This window comes from Myxocyprinus asiaticus, chromosome 34, assembly GCF_019703515.2.
Source record: "Myxocyprinus asiaticus isolate MX2 ecotype Aquarium Trade chromosome 34, UBuf_Myxa_2, whole genome shotgun sequence".
Lineage (NCBI taxonomy): Eukaryota > Metazoa > Chordata > Actinopteri > Cypriniformes > Catostomidae > Myxocyprinus > Myxocyprinus asiaticus.
In genome coordinates this window covers 22,382,723-22,398,210 of record NC_059377.1, presented here as the reverse complement: position 1 = coordinate 22,398,210, position 15,488 = coordinate 22,382,723, and the positions used below count along the sequence as shown (strand labels likewise).

Here is a 15,488-nt window from a genome sequence, read left to right as displayed (position 1 = left end):
GTTTGCACTGTAGTATGCTGCCTATGTCAGAGAGATAGCTTCTCCTCACTGAGTTAGATCCTCGCTCGCCTGTTAGCCTTGCACAGCATGATTCAGCCTCACGCCTTGATCAGGAGCACCATGCGTCGGCAGAGGCTGGTGCTCCGCAGGCGAAGAAGAAATCTGTTCCGCAAACCGACAATTCTGAGCATTTGCTGTCAAAGACTGTCGCTAATCTCTCATCAGAAATGGCAAAAATTAAACGTTTTCTTCAAGCTCTCCAACCTCCAGCATTACCTGCGTCCTCTGGGAACACGCCAGTGGAAGAGGGTGACTTCCAGCCTCCACATAATATTGATTTGGATGTTCTTTCCATGAGTGCCTCCAATTCACATTTTCATGACGAGGAGTTGGTTGATGCTGTTATAAATCCTCCTTCTCAGGAAGTTTTTTCCAGCCTGTCTGTTACAGGTGGCTCGAGCGGGGGTTCGGCTCATTCACCCGGGATGGGCCCGTCCTCGCGGATGACACTTTGACGATGCTTCAGAAGGCGGTGGCACGTTTGGGCCTGGACAAGTCGCCTGTCCAACCCATTCAGGCTAATGTGTTTTTCAAGCAAACATCAGATACAATGTTTTTGCCATGCCACCATGTAAAGACTTTGTTTCAGAGTTTTCAAGCACTCTGACAGGTTCCAATGTGCCTAAAAAGAGATCAAAGACGGCCCGTACCCTAGCTTCAATGGCTGAGGCTGATTCCATAGGTGTGGGGCGGACCCCGGAAATCAAACAACCGGTGGCAGCTTTAGTAGTTTCACCGGATGAGGCTTTAAGAGGCAATGTACGGTGTCCAAGCGCACAGTGTGGACGTACTGACACTCTATTAAAGAAGGCTTACAAATCAGTGGCCTATATAACTCGAGCAGAGAATACTATCTGCCAGCTGCTTCTTGCCTGCAACACCACATTGGGGTCGTCAAATGTAGACACTTCAGTACCTCAGTTCCTACAAACGGCTTTGTTGGCCATGGGTCATGTGACTCGCGAACTGGGTACACTTTCAGCAACCCTGCTAACAGCCCGGCGCCAGGTGTGGCTTGCTCAGGCAAGCTGCCTGAAGATTGTAAAAAGACTCTGAGGGACCTGCCAATCATACTGGGGCATCTGTTTGGCCCCAATGTCTCTGAGGTATTGGAGAAGAGGTCCCGCCAGCTGACTCAGGTCCAACAGACACCTAATTTTAGGATGCCGTCAGCTCCAATGAAACATCACTATCCAATACCAGAGCAGCGATTTCGTCACCACACTGCTTCCCAACCTCAGGCCCCACAGCGTCCTCGGAGCGTCAAAGAGGCCCAGAGCCGTCGCCCTTTTTAACGTCAGCCACAAGGAGGACCACGTCAAGCTCTGGCCCACAAGTGGCCGAAATGCCTGTTGTATGCATTCCCTCCTTTTCCACTGTTGTGGGAGACGCTACACAGAATATCCCTATGCAAGTGCAGGTTACATCTATTGGCGCCTCGATGGCCAGCCAGACCATGGTTCCCTCTCCTTCTGAGTCTGTTAGAGGACGAGCCGTGGCAGCTTCCCACCAGGAGAGATCTCCTCTCCCAGGTGGATGGACACATTTGGCATCCAGATCCAGTTCGTATTCAGCTTTGGGTTTGGCCGCTGGGGCCAACCCACTTCTAGCAGATTATGATAAGGCGGTAGTCTTTACTGTGGATAATGCCAGAGCTGCTTCAACGCGGCATCTTTATGCTGCTCGTTGGAGAATATTCTCTTTATGGTGTGGAGCTCAGGGAATTGATCCGTTTCACTGTACTGTGCCAAAGGTCTTGAGTTTTTTTCAACACTTATTGGACAACAATAAAACGGCTTCTACTTTAAAGGTGTATGTCGCTGCCATATCTGCACATCATGCCCCAATTGATGGTTCTTCTGTGGGGTCTCATAATCTTGTTTGTAATTTTTTGAAGGGGGCAAGGCGCTTAAAGCCGGTTCGTGGGACTCTTTTTCCTGTGTGAGACTTGCCACTTGTCTTAGACTTTATTAGTACATCGCCATTCGAACCAATGGGTGAGGCAGATATTAAGTGGGTGTCTTTAAAGACAGCATTCCTGTTAGCTGTTGCTTCTGCTAAATGAGTAAGTGAGATCCATGCACTCTCTGTGAGTGAGTTGTGTTTGTGCTGGTTGCCAGAGGATTCAGGGGTCAATCCAACCTTTCTTCCAAAAGTACTGTTACCACAATTTGTGAATCAGTCTATTAATCTGGCTGCTTTTCGTCTGCCCTCATCTCCATCCAATATGGTTATGACAGACCATCTCCTGTGTCCCATATGTGCTTTAAAGTCTTATGTTATTTATACCGCGTCGTTCAGACAGACAGATCAGTTATTTGTCTGTCATGGCGGTGTGCGAAAGGGTGCGCCTTTGTCTAAGCAGAGACTGTTGTGCTGGATTGTAGAAGTGATCAAATTGGCATATGATAAGGCTCAAATACCCTTACCAGAAGGTGTTACTTGCCATTCTCCTAGGGCGGTCTCTTCATCTTGGGCTGCCTTTTCGAGGTGTTTCCTTGGCAGATATCTGTGCTGCTGCTACCTGGACTTCTCCATGTACCTTGGCACGGTTCTACAAGGTTAATGTGGCTGCTTCTCATGGTGTGAGTTCTGCAGTTCTTCTGAAGCAACCTTGATGACTTCAGGTCATGACCTAGTTACGTATGTAACTGTGGTTCTGTAAATTCCGGATGACCGCCAGAGTCCTTTGTCATTCGGAATGTGCGAGAAAACATTCAAAGATTGAGTACCGAGCTACTGTGGATTATATTCTCGCTCGGTCTACATCACGATGTGACTTTGTTGTTATATTTTCTCAACCTATCTAGCTGGCGCTGCGATTATCCATTAGTGCTTAACACTGCCTCTGGCGGTCATCCGGAATTCACAGAACCACAGTTACATACGTAACTAGCGTTCAAATCTGGCAACCCGGCGGTGTCAAAATACTATTGGTGAGTGGGCAGTTGGCGGGATCACACAGGCCAAAACATAAACAGAAATTCCAGCCCGGAATGGAAACTTCAAAGTAGAATATTCTGGCTGTAGCATTGTTATCGGAGAAGCCAGTATTTCAACTTAGCATGTTTCCTAATTCTCTAATGAGATATTATGGTCATTTTATGATTTAGTACATTAAAAATATTACATTTAGCACCTTTAAACAAAAATATAAGCTTCACATTTTGGCTTTTATACCCTCCGTAATGCTGGCTCAGTTTACTTCCATTGTGTGTGTGTGTGTGTGTGTGTGTGTGTGTGTGTGTGTTTCTGTAACCACAGTTTTTGCTTTAAAAAAATAATAATAATAAAAATACTGAGGGACAAGTCAAAATTAATTTCTGTGGTAATCATTATTATGCCAAATATACTGTTGATAGAGCTTAACTTGTATTGAACCCGAAAAAATTCCTTTAAAGAATTGTAACTTGGTTTGTTGGAGTAAGATTTGGATTCAGTCCCTGTAAAGCATTTTAAAGCATTTTATAGTACTAAACCATCAAATATACAATGTAAGTGCAAGCCTATCCCCTAGGAAAGTTATTTTGAAACTTCCAATCTTTTTTACTTCTATTTCCGTCTTCAAGGTTTCAGCCAATCAAAGGATTTACACCAATGTCTGCAGTCTCAGCTTTGGACAAAAAACAAGACTTTTGCTCTATCCAGGAAAAAAAAACAGGCAGGCCTGAGAGAGCCATGAAAGAAAGACAGGTAAAAGCTGCCCCACAGGCCTTCTTTTTTAAACAACTAGCATTAAAGAGGCACAACCTTCCCACAGCCTCATCAACAGTAGGGCCAGACGAGAGAGAGGATTCAAACAGCTCATGATGCAACGGTGTTTTCAAACACATTCTGCCATCCTCATTAGGCTTTAGTGCATTTTATTCTTTCCATTCCATTTGTCCAGGACAGAGAGACTGCATGTGTCTATGACTCTGGCATGGTAAAGGACTCTTGGATGTTTTAAGGTTCCCACTGATTCAGTGGTGCTTAGTTTTGAAGTTGATTGTTTCAATGAGCTGGCACTAAAGGGGGAGGTTTGAGTGTATGTGTATGCTTGGTAGCCAGCTGTCATGGAACCAACTCTATCACTGTTATGTATGTGTGTGTCATCTAACCAGGACAGAAGAGCCAGTGACTGATTCAACTATTCGCAGACAGACTCTTAGTTTGAGGATGCAGCCTGCTTGGCTTAGAAAACACTGTCACAGTGTTCAAGAATCAACAACAACAAACAATTCTAGAGAGCCAATGGCTCCTAAATCAAAATATTTAGTTGCCAAATTAATTCAGTCGTCAAAATTACAGAACTGTTCCATATAGATAGCTATTCAGAAGCACTATCATGCTCACATCCTACCCTGAAGTGGTAACTGGCTCATCTTTGGCTTCTTAACCAGTGCTGAGACACAAGACTGGCACAATACAAAGCAGTGCTATTATTGCACAATAAGGCTGCATCTAATGATTATTTTGATAATCGACTAATCTAACGATTATTAGAATGATTATTTTTATTTTTTTCTACCTTTTCTCACCAATTTGGAAAGCACAATTCCCAATGCGCTCTAAGTCCACGTGGTGGCATAGTGACTTGCCTCAATCCAGGAGGCGGAGGATGAATCTCAGTTGCCTCCGTGTCTGAGACCGTCAATCCACGCATCTTATCACGTGGCTTGTTGAGCGCGTTACCGTGGAGACAAAGTACGTGTGGAGGCTTCACACTATTCTCCGCGGCAGTGAGAACCACATTATAGTGACCACGAGGAGGTTACCCCATATGACTCTGCCCTCCCTAGCAACCGGGCCAATTTGGTTGCTTAGGAGACCTGGCTGGAGTCTCTAGAATGATTATTTGACTATTCGGGCAATTAACGATTAATCATTAGCTCTTAACCGATTATTCAGCTTGTGCCCTGACTTAAAAGGTTGTATTAAATGTGCTTACTAACAATAAAGAGGACAAAATCATCTTTTAAAAATGCCTCTAAAGGACATTCACTAAATTAAAAGGAAAAATACTTTTTATTAAGTTTAATTCAGTAAAACATTTACTGCAAAAAAAACCATTGTTATCAAGTTTTTTGTCTTATTTCCCATTTACAAATATCTAAAAATTCTTAAAACAAGAAGCATTTACTTGAGAAGCAACATATAAGATCTTTAGACTTGCTTTCAGATAATGTATCTTGAATATAAGTGTATTTTTTCACTTGTTTATACTTCTGCCAGTGCAGTAAAGACAAAACATACTTACATTCAAGATATATTCTCTGAAAGCAAGTCTAAATATACAGTTGAAATCAGAAGTTTACATACACTTAGGTTGAAGTCAATAAAACTAATTTTTTTAACCACTCCACAGATTCAATATTAGCAAACTATAGTTTTGGCAAGTTGTTTAGGACATCAACTTTGTGCATGACACTAGTAATTTTTCCAATGATTGTTTACAGACAGATTGTTTCACTTTTAATTGACTATATCAAAATTCCAGTGGGTCAGAAGTTTACATACACTAAGTTAACTTTGCCTTTAAGCAGCATGGAAAATTACAGAAAATGATGTCAAGCCTTTAGACAATTAGCTTCTGATAGGAGGTGTACTGAATTGGAGGTGTACCTGTGGATGTATTTTAAGGCCTACCTTCAAACTCAGTGCCTCTTTGCTTGACATCATGGTAAAATCAATAGAAATCAGCCAAGACCTCAGAAAAAAAATGTTGGATCTCCACAAGTCTGGTTCATCCTTGGGAGCAATTTCCCGATGCCTGAAGGTACCACATTCATCTGTACAAACAATAATACGCAAGGGTCCATGGGACCACGCAGTCATCATACCGCTCAGGAAGGAGACGCATTCTATCTCCTAGAGATGAACGTAGTTTGGTGCGAAAAGTGCAAATCAATCCCAGAACAACAACAAAGGACCTTGTGAAGATGCTGGAGGAAAGAGGTAGACAAGTATCTATATCCACAGTAAAAGGAGACCTATATTGACATAATCTGAAAGGCTGCTCAGCAAGGAAGAAGCCAATGCTCCAAAACCGCCATAAAAAGCCAGATTACAGTTTGCAAGAGCACATGGGGACAAAGATCTTACTTTTTAGAGAAATTTCCTCTGGTCTGATGAAACAAAATTGAACTTTTTGGCCATAATGACCATCATTATGTTTAAAGGAAAAAGGGTAAGGCTTGCAAGCTGAAGAAAACATCCCAACCATGAAGCATGGGGGTGGCAGCATCATGTTGTGGGAGTGCTTTGCTGCAGGAGGGACTGGTGCACTTCACAAATAGATGGCATCACAAGGAAGGAAAATTATGTGGATGTATTGAAGCAACATCTCAAGACATCAGCCAGGAAGTTAAAGCTCGGTCGCAAATGGGTCTTCCAAATGAACAATGACCCCAAGCATTCCTCCAAATTTGTGGCAAAACAGCTTAAAGACAACAAAGTCAAGGTACTGGAGTGGCAATCACAAAGCCCTGACCTCAACCTGATAAAAAATTTGTGGGCAAAACTGAAAAAACATGTGCAAGCAAGGAGGCCTACAAACCTGCCTCAGTTACACCAGCTCTGTCTGGAGGAATGGGCCAAAATTCCAGCAACTTATTGTGAAAAGCTTGTGGAAGGCTACCCAAAACATTTGACCCATGTTAAAACAATTTAAAGGCAATGCTACCAAATACTAACAAATTGTATGTAAACTTTTGACCCACTGGGAATGTGATGAAAGAAACAAAAGCTGAAATAAATAATTCTCTCTACTATTATTCTGACTTTTCACATTCTTAAAATAAAGTAGTGATCCTAACAGACCTAAGACCTAAGGGAATGTTTTCTATGATTAAATGTCAGGAATTAAGTTTAAATGTATTTGGCTAAGGTGTATGTAAACTTCTGACTTCAACTGTATTATGCTGCTTCTCAGGTGAATCTATCTTGTTTTAAAGATTTTTAGAAATTAAAAAATATTAAAATATTTAATATTATATTCAACATTCTCAGATTAAAAAAAAAAAATTATTCTGCAGTATAGCTCCTAACGTAAATGTACGTTGTTTTAAAGGAGTTTTAGATATTTATATTAGAAAACATGCCAAAACACTGCATCAAAAACGTATTTTGTTGCAGTGTTTAATGGGGTAAGACTACCCTCTCACCTTTTTGTTAACATCGATCCATTTTTAACTCTCTCTTCTTAATAGAGCTGTGTATTGACGATTTTCTTCACGATAAGTTACACACCGCAACACATATGTATTATGATTCACTACGTCGCGAGCCATCACATTCTAATCTAACTTGATCTCATGTTACATTACATGACATCAAACGACTATTCGACAACTAAATTATTTGTCGACAATTTTTTTTTTTTTGTTGACATTGACTAAAACGTCGACTAATCGTTTCAACCCTATTGCGCAACACTGATTTATTAGTGGTTTCCAATCATGTCTAAAATGTGTATACAAAACTAAATAAATCTCTTCAATTGATACTCAAATCCTCAACTGATTCAAGCAGAAGACATTCCTACTCTTTTTATTTATTTATTTTTGTGCATAAAGAACTACCTGTGAGGCCTCTGCAAATCAGCAGATCATCAACACAAAAACAGGTGGTAAATAAATAATTAAAGAAATAAATCAGTGAGTAATTGAAAATTAGTGGTGACACATTGATCCAGGCTCTTGGCTGTGTTAAGCGGGCCTGTCTGAACGAGATGGCCGCTGGTAAAAGACGTTTTAAAAAGCAATTGATTTTTGTTTCCATTGAGTCACAGTCACAATGAGCTAATAATGTGGAATGATGAAGATCACTTTCCTTTCAGCGTTTATCCTCCTCACTCTGGGTTGACACTGCAATCTAATGTACAGCGTACAATCAGACGAGTGGTGTTTAAAAAAAAAAAAAAAAAAAGAAAATGTTTGAGCTTTTACTCTTATCTCAATAAAAAGTCTTAGTGATCTTAATTTGAATCTTAGTGATAGTTCACCCAATAATGAAAATTCTGTCATCATTCACTCACCCTCATGTTGTTCCAAACCTGTATAACTATTAAATTAGATTTTAGGAAGAATGTATGCCTCAGTCACCATTCACTTTCATTGTATGGGAAAAAAAAAAGATGCAATGAAAGTGAATGTTGACAGGATAGTGCCAACATCTTTCATAGTCTTACAGGTTTGTAATAACATTAGGATGAGAGAAAGATGACAGAATTTCCATTTTGTGAAATTTCATTTTCAAATTGTGTTTCACAGAGAAAAGAAAGTAATATGGGTTTGAAACAACATGAGAGTGAGTAAATGATGTAAGATTAAATTATTATTTTGAGATCCAAGGTGTCAAAAGATAGCATTTTGTGAAGGTTTATGACAGTGAGCTGGCTTAGCACTAGGAATGGAGGAAATAAATATTGAAAAGTAATTTTTCAAAACTTTGTGCAAACATTTGAGATCAATATTTGAGCAGAGTCTTCGGAGGAGAGCGGCAGAATTTTGGATTTTACCTTCATGCACGGTCACGCCACAGTTGTCACACTGGATGATCTCATCCGCATCTTCGCTGTTGTCTCCCAGACACACGCAGCAGATAAGGATGTGCTCCATCCTCTGGGAGCTCCACGTCTGGGGCCGCTCCAACAGAGAGTCCTGAGGAAGCAAGGGATAACTTAGCAACTCCAGTTGGGGGTGTTACACTGATCTAGGACTAGTGTTCTCTACAAAATATGTCTCAGTTTAGTGTAAAAAAAGACTAGATGTGAAAAAGTAAAGCCACTCAAAAGCTCCAGCTTTAATTCCATCTCTGAGATTAGAAGATTAGCCAATCCTATAAACTGAAGTTCTCAGATAAGCCAATTCACAAGGATTGCTCTTTTGTATCATGTGATGGCGCACAAGCAATGACTGAATTATCTGATTGCTTGTGTATTCAAATATGCACAATAAAATTACATCTGAGAATTAAGAGTTCTCAGTCCTTTTCATTCAACTGAAATTTTGGGGGGAAAAATGAACACATGAATAGAGCAGACATTTATTTATGTGACAACTGAACTGGAGGGTTACAAACAGAATCCAAAATTAATACTTGCCAAATGCCAAATGTGAGTAGAAATTAACTTTGCAACCCTCTACGGACAGGCTGGAGAAAGGATCGCCAATGGCTATTTTTTTTTTTTTTTTTTTTTAAACTCGCCAGATTTTTAACAACATGTATGCTTAATGCAACTGAACACTGAAAAAGATGTTAAGATATTACGTATGACTTCTCGCAATATAGTATGCAAGACTGTACATTTCATTTTATATTTTGCTTCACATCATTTGAATCACATTTTAGCTTCTTAAAAATTTCACATTTCACATGAATTTATGATGGTATGAAATTTATTTTTAATAATGATACAAACTATTGTCACTGTTTGAAATTTCATAGACATTTAAAAAAAAAAAATCACAAGGTTGGAACCTACAAATATAATTATTAATAATTATATTATATAAATAATAATACGATCTCAAAACTATGCAAAAAAAAAAAAATAAATAAAATGAAATTTTACCAAACCCCTGCATAGATGCTGCAGGAGCCTGATTACACTTCCTTGCGCCATCTTGCACTCTGGACATGTGTCAAGCACTAGGAAGTGTAATCGAGCTTGAAATCATAATCGTGCCTAGAAAATGCAATGGCGAGATATACAGTAAAAAGGGAGTTATATTTTGGTCTGTTCCAACCCAAAACAGATTGGATTACTTCAGAAGACATGGATTAAAACACTAGAGTTATATGGATTACTTTTATGCTGCCTTTATGTGCCTTTTTAGCTTCAAAAGTTTGGTCACTATTCACTTGCATTGTATAGGCCTACAAAGCTTAGATATTCTTCTGAAAATCACACCAGCCAATTTGCTCTTGGTATAAAGTATCTTAGAATGACCAACAACCTAATTATTGTAATGAATGTAATAATGAAAAAAAAATAAACAATAACTTCTAATGAGTTAAAAATCATAATTTACACTTGTGGAAAATTCAACTGAGAAAGCTTAATGTTAAGAACCGAATTTCTTTTTAATGTGGTACCAAAAGAGACCTTACCTCATTGCCCTTCCCGTGGGATGTGCTGTGGCTGTCGTTGGTCTCCTCTTCATCAAACGCACCTGTGTTCTTGCCTGCTTTCCTCTTTGGCTTCTTTTCTTCTTTCTCACTATCATCACTACTACTGGTCTCGTTCTCATCATCCTCATTGTCGTCTTCATCACTACCCCCATCCTCCTCTTGCTCACTCCCTTCTTTCTCCTTACCAGATGCCTTGCCTTTCTTTTTTCCAGTGGGCCTCCAGTCATTATCATCCTCACTGTCGTAATCGTCCATTTCATTTAGCTCTTCCATCGTAGTGAAGTCCAGCATTGGCCGGTTTCGACGTAGGTTCCATTTTTTAGGCTCTGCAGGGCCCTCCTCGGACATACCACTCCCGTCTGGTTCAGTGTCCAAAGCTTTCTCTCCTTTCTTGCGGTTCCTAGACGTTCCCACGGCTTCTTTGCTGCTGATCTCCTCTGAGAAAGACTGTTCCTTGGCTTTCTCCTCATCTTCAGTGTCTTCATTTAAACCTTTGGTCTCTTCCTCATCTATGCCCTCTTCGTCGGCTGAGCCAATGGCATCTGAGTAGCTCTCAGACCCTGCAGCACTGTCCTTTGAGCCCTCCTCATCACTCCCATTGCCGGTGCCCTCTGAATCTGAAAGACCAGTTTGAAATTATTTTCAATAAAACTGTGATATTTAATGGATACATATCCTGTAGTTGGCTATTCAGAGACATCGCAAAACATATTCAGTGGTGATACTCTTCCAGGCCAGGTATTGTGACGATTTTGTGTTCATGTTTATTTCGAAGACATTTTGATATCAGTCTTTCAGTATATACACTCACTGAGCACTTTATTGGGAAGACCTGTACACTTACTTATTCATGTGATTATCTACAGTAATCAGCCAATTGTATGGCAGAGGTGCAATGCATAAAATAATGCAGATACGGGTCAAGAGCGTCAATAAATGTTCACATCAACCATCAGAATGGGGAAAAAATGTGATCTCAGTGATTTGGACCGTGGCATGATTGTTGGTGCCAGACGGGCTTGTTTGGGTATTTCTGTAACTGCTGATCTCCTGGGATTTTCAAACACAACAGTCTCTAGAGTTTACTCAGAATGGTGCCACAAACAAAAAACCTCCAGGGAGCGGCAGTTCTGCGGACAGAAACACCTTTTGGTGAGAAAGATCAACAGAGAATGGCCAGACTGGTTTGAGCTGACAGAAAATCTACGGTAGCTCAGATAACCACTCTGTACAATTATAGTGAGCAGAATAGCATCTCAGAATGCACAACACGTCGAACCTTGAGGCGGATGGGCTAATACAGCAGAAGATCACGTCGCACACTTTATTAGGACCATAGTGTTCCTAATGAAGTGTCTAGTGAGTGTATATTGCATGCTTATTTGATTCAGATTCTTTTTGTATGATGAACCCCAAATAAATCTTGGCAACTCTAGGCTTATTTTAAACAGGCATAAAAACTCATCCTGACTCGTAGCATTAACAGAAAGCCTATGTCTTCAAGATAAGTAAAATAGTACCATTAGACATTAGAAACCAATGCTTTGAAAATGTCTATATAGAACAAATTGGAAACTACCATGAATCATGCATGTGTTTTTGGTAATGAATTCATTTGTGAGATATCTCTGCAATTTTATACAGCCTGTGACATTGATGCGTTTTCAAAACAAAATAATGTGACAGTGTATTTATTTATTTTTTTTTTTCTGACCAGAAAGTTCCACATACAGTACAACTCAAGTACAATACAGTACAACTTACATACTTCAACATCTAGACAGACCAGGAACATATGCATGGATCCTTTTTGTGGACTTCAGTTCGGCTTTTAACACCATCAACCCTGCACTCCTATGGACTAAATTAACCCAGCTCTCTGTTCCAAACCTGTCAGTGGATCACCAGCTGACAGACAGGCAGCAGCTAGTGAGAATGGGGAAATTCACCAAGAGCCCATGTACAATCAGACAACACTACTGTCATCTGCTTCATCCATGATGCCGATGAATCTGCATACAGAATGGAGGTTGAACAGCTGGCTGTCTGGTGCAGTCAAAACAACCTGGAGCTGAGCACACTCAAAACAGTGGAGATGATTATGGACTTTAGGAGGAACACCCCAGCATTAACCCCGCTCACCATTCTAAACAGCACTGTGGCAGCAGTGGAGTCATTCAGATTCCTGGGCACTACCATCTCACAGGACCTGAAGTGGGAGACCCACATTGACTCTATTGTGGAAAAGGCCTAGCAGAGGTTGTTCTTCCTTCACTAGTTGAGTAAGTTCAACCTGCCACAGGCGCTGCTGATCCAGTTCTACTCAGCAGTCATTGAGTCTGTCCTCTGCACTTCTATAACTGTCTGGTTTGGTTCAGCTACTAAGTCAGACATCAAAAGACTTCAAAGTATAGCCCGGACTGCTGAGAGGATTATTGGTGCTCCCCTACCCACCCTGCTAGAACTGTACACATCAAGAGTAACAAAAAGGGCTGGTAAAATCACTCTTGACACCATGATTTGATTTGATTCGATTCGATTTGATTCACCCAGCACACTTCCTTTTCAAACTCTTGCCCTCTGGACAGCGCTACAGAGCACTGAGCACCAGAACAGCCAGGCACAGGAACAGATTTTACCCTCAGACCATCCACCTCATGAACAATTAAAACTGCCACCAAATACTTTACTTTTTGTCAACACAACCATGTGCAATATTCAATCCATACATTCCTACTTATATCTATATTTAATTTATATTTTTTAACATCCTACCTCTTCTTCAATAAATTACATCACCTGCACATAACTGTATATAAAATATTCGAACAACATTATTGCTCTATTGCATATTTCTCTTTTTATTTACCTGTTATATCTTATTTTTTTATTTATATGTCACTACATGTTTAAATGTATATGTTTGTATGTATGTATATATGGTTGCATTCACTTTGCACTGGAAGCTTCTGTCACCATGACAAATTCCTTGTGTGTGTAAACATACTTGGCAGTAAAGCTCATTCTGATTCTGAACTTCATGCCTCAAGTGGGTCAAAGTCTTAGAATTTCATAATCAGGTGGCTGATATTTCTGCACTTTTGCTGACAGTCCCTTGATAGGACAGCTTTGCGTTAACCTCCAGTCTGTCGTGGTGATATGGAGCCACTGCTAGTGAGACTCCAGTGTTAGAACGCATTACAGGAGGTCTTATCGACAGGCAGGCAAAAACAGTGACAAATTTGGTGATGAAGGTCTCATCTCCACCTTAGCAGCTGTTTCCATGACAGGTGAGAAAAACCCAAGCAGCAGGTGAGTCAAAAATGGCCTACTGCAGCATAAATAAATGTTCTGATGGTAACTATCAGTTGTTTTTAATATTCTAACTGTATGGTGCCTGCTATCACAGTCGTCAATATATAGAAAAGAAAGAAAGGCATGTGTGACAGGAGCCACAATCCCTTTATAAGCACTTGGATCAATCTAAAAAAGAATGAGTTGTAAGACAAATAAAGGTGATTACCTGATGCATCTCCTAGTTCAAAATCGCTGTCATCTGAGCTGTCATAGTCCAGAGCATCCAGCAGAGAGTCAGCCAAAGGCTTCACCTGTCGTCTCTTCGACCCCCGGTCCACTATAGAAAGAAATAATTTGTTATTATTATTAAAACTCTGTTTAACCAGGTTGATCCCAATGAGTTTCTTTTTCTTTTTTTCTTTTTTTACAAGAGAAATCTGGCCAAAAAAGGCCGCAACCAAATCTAAATAGCACACTAAACACATAAATATATACAATTACAATATATAAAAGCTCATTTAAATATGGGTAGAAAAGACAATATTTTAAAACAATTGCATTAAAATGACTCTAATGCGCCGGATATAAGAATGGTTTTGACTAAATTCACAAGGTCGAGCAATTTGATCTTGAAGTTTAAATTTGTACCTATTTTCATTGGGTATTCCCGTAAATTTGGGGCAGCTAGTTATCCCTACCTCTAATGTAATTTTGTTTGGCTTTGTTTAGAAAGTCCAACACATGCACAGCATATATGTCATTGGCATTACATATGACTGTTAATCCCAGGTATTTTAAGGTCATTATTTGGTCTTTGGAAAAACCTGCAAGTAAGACGAAAGATAAAGAAACTTCAAGTGACACAACCAAACTATGAGTTATAATGTGTAATAACATTTATTATGTGTCTTTACACTCACAGCACAATCTGATATGAATGCATTTGGCAGTGTGAATGCATTATTTTAAAGTAATTCAAAAAAAAAAAAAAAAAAAAAAAAACATAAATAAATAAAAATAAAAAATAAATGCTGTGGCTTTGTTTGTGTCTCAAAGCCTACTGAGCTGTCTACCTAGACAGCATTGCTAGGCATCATACAAGAATTCTGAAAATGCTGAACAGGTCTATAAAATGCCCCTAAAATACTAAGTAAGCACATCTCTAGGTTTTGACAGAGAGATTGTTCATGTTATTGTGCTGGCTAAAGCAAGAAGCTAGTTTCCAGACGAGAAGACGCACTTTGTTCACTAATCTAACACAATGTGGCAAATATCTAATATTTCTCACATTTCTTTGACATGTGTGATATTATGTTTGTAAAACTGAATGATGGAGAGAGGAACTTCACTGCAGTTAGCCAACGAGCTAAAGCAGCAGTAGCCTCGCGCTATCTTTTCCTGTTTACTCTGTTATTTTACACCATGCGTTGTTAATTCTAATGGTGAATATGTTGTGCTATATTTTTTCTTTCAAAATATATTATGTAAGAGCGTGATTTACTCACTTTATTGGATTTTCGCGTTTGAATAGCTTGGACAAAGGTACAGCAAACGCCTCTTCAGTTCATGTTCTGCGTATTACGTTTACACATTGCTGACGTTTAGCTCACGGAGTAGGAATGGGGAACCATGGCAACCGTTGCATCACTTTGAGCGGTGGTGTAGCTCATGTTTTGCATTTCTCCACATTGAACTCTGTAAAAATAATTTTCTTAATGAGTATTTTTTAATATTATTATTATTATTATTATTATTATTATTTTTTGTCTTGTTTTCCGGTACAAATATCTAAACATCCTTAAAACAGGGGAAATTATCTGAGAAGTTAAATTGTTTAAGGTATTACGACTTGTTTTTAGAGACAAATGCCTACTGTAGGCTATACTTTTAGGGTTGCCACCCGTCCCGTAAAATACGGGATCGTCCCGTATATAAAGATAAACTGATGCGCGATTGATCCCGTATTTAAGCTGGTCAGATGGCGTCACGGTGAAATCGTTCCAGATCGCCAATTT

General features: G+C 39.7%; 1 protein-coding gene across 4 annotated transcripts in view; it reads right to left on the bottom strand.

The window, feature by feature from the left end:
* Positions 1-15,061, bottom strand: part of LOC127425322 (PHD finger protein 14) — a 145,305-nt gene extending 130,244 nt beyond the window's left edge. For all 4 annotated transcript variants that reach the window (XM_051671172.1, XM_051671174.1, XM_051671173.1 and 1 more), the window contains exons 1-4: positions 14,979-15,061; positions 13,700-13,810; positions 10,156-10,793; positions 8,561-8,702 (exon numbers count right to left, since the gene is read on the bottom strand). In XM_051671172.1, coding sequence (XP_051527132.1) covers positions 8,561-8,702; positions 10,156-10,793; positions 13,700-13,810; position 14,979 — 892 coding nt within the window. In that variant the 5' untranslated portion in view covers positions 14,980-15,061. The remainder of the gene's footprint in view (positions 1-8,560; positions 8,703-10,155; positions 10,794-13,699; positions 13,811-14,978) is intronic.
* Positions 15,062-15,488: the final 427 nt, after the last annotated feature.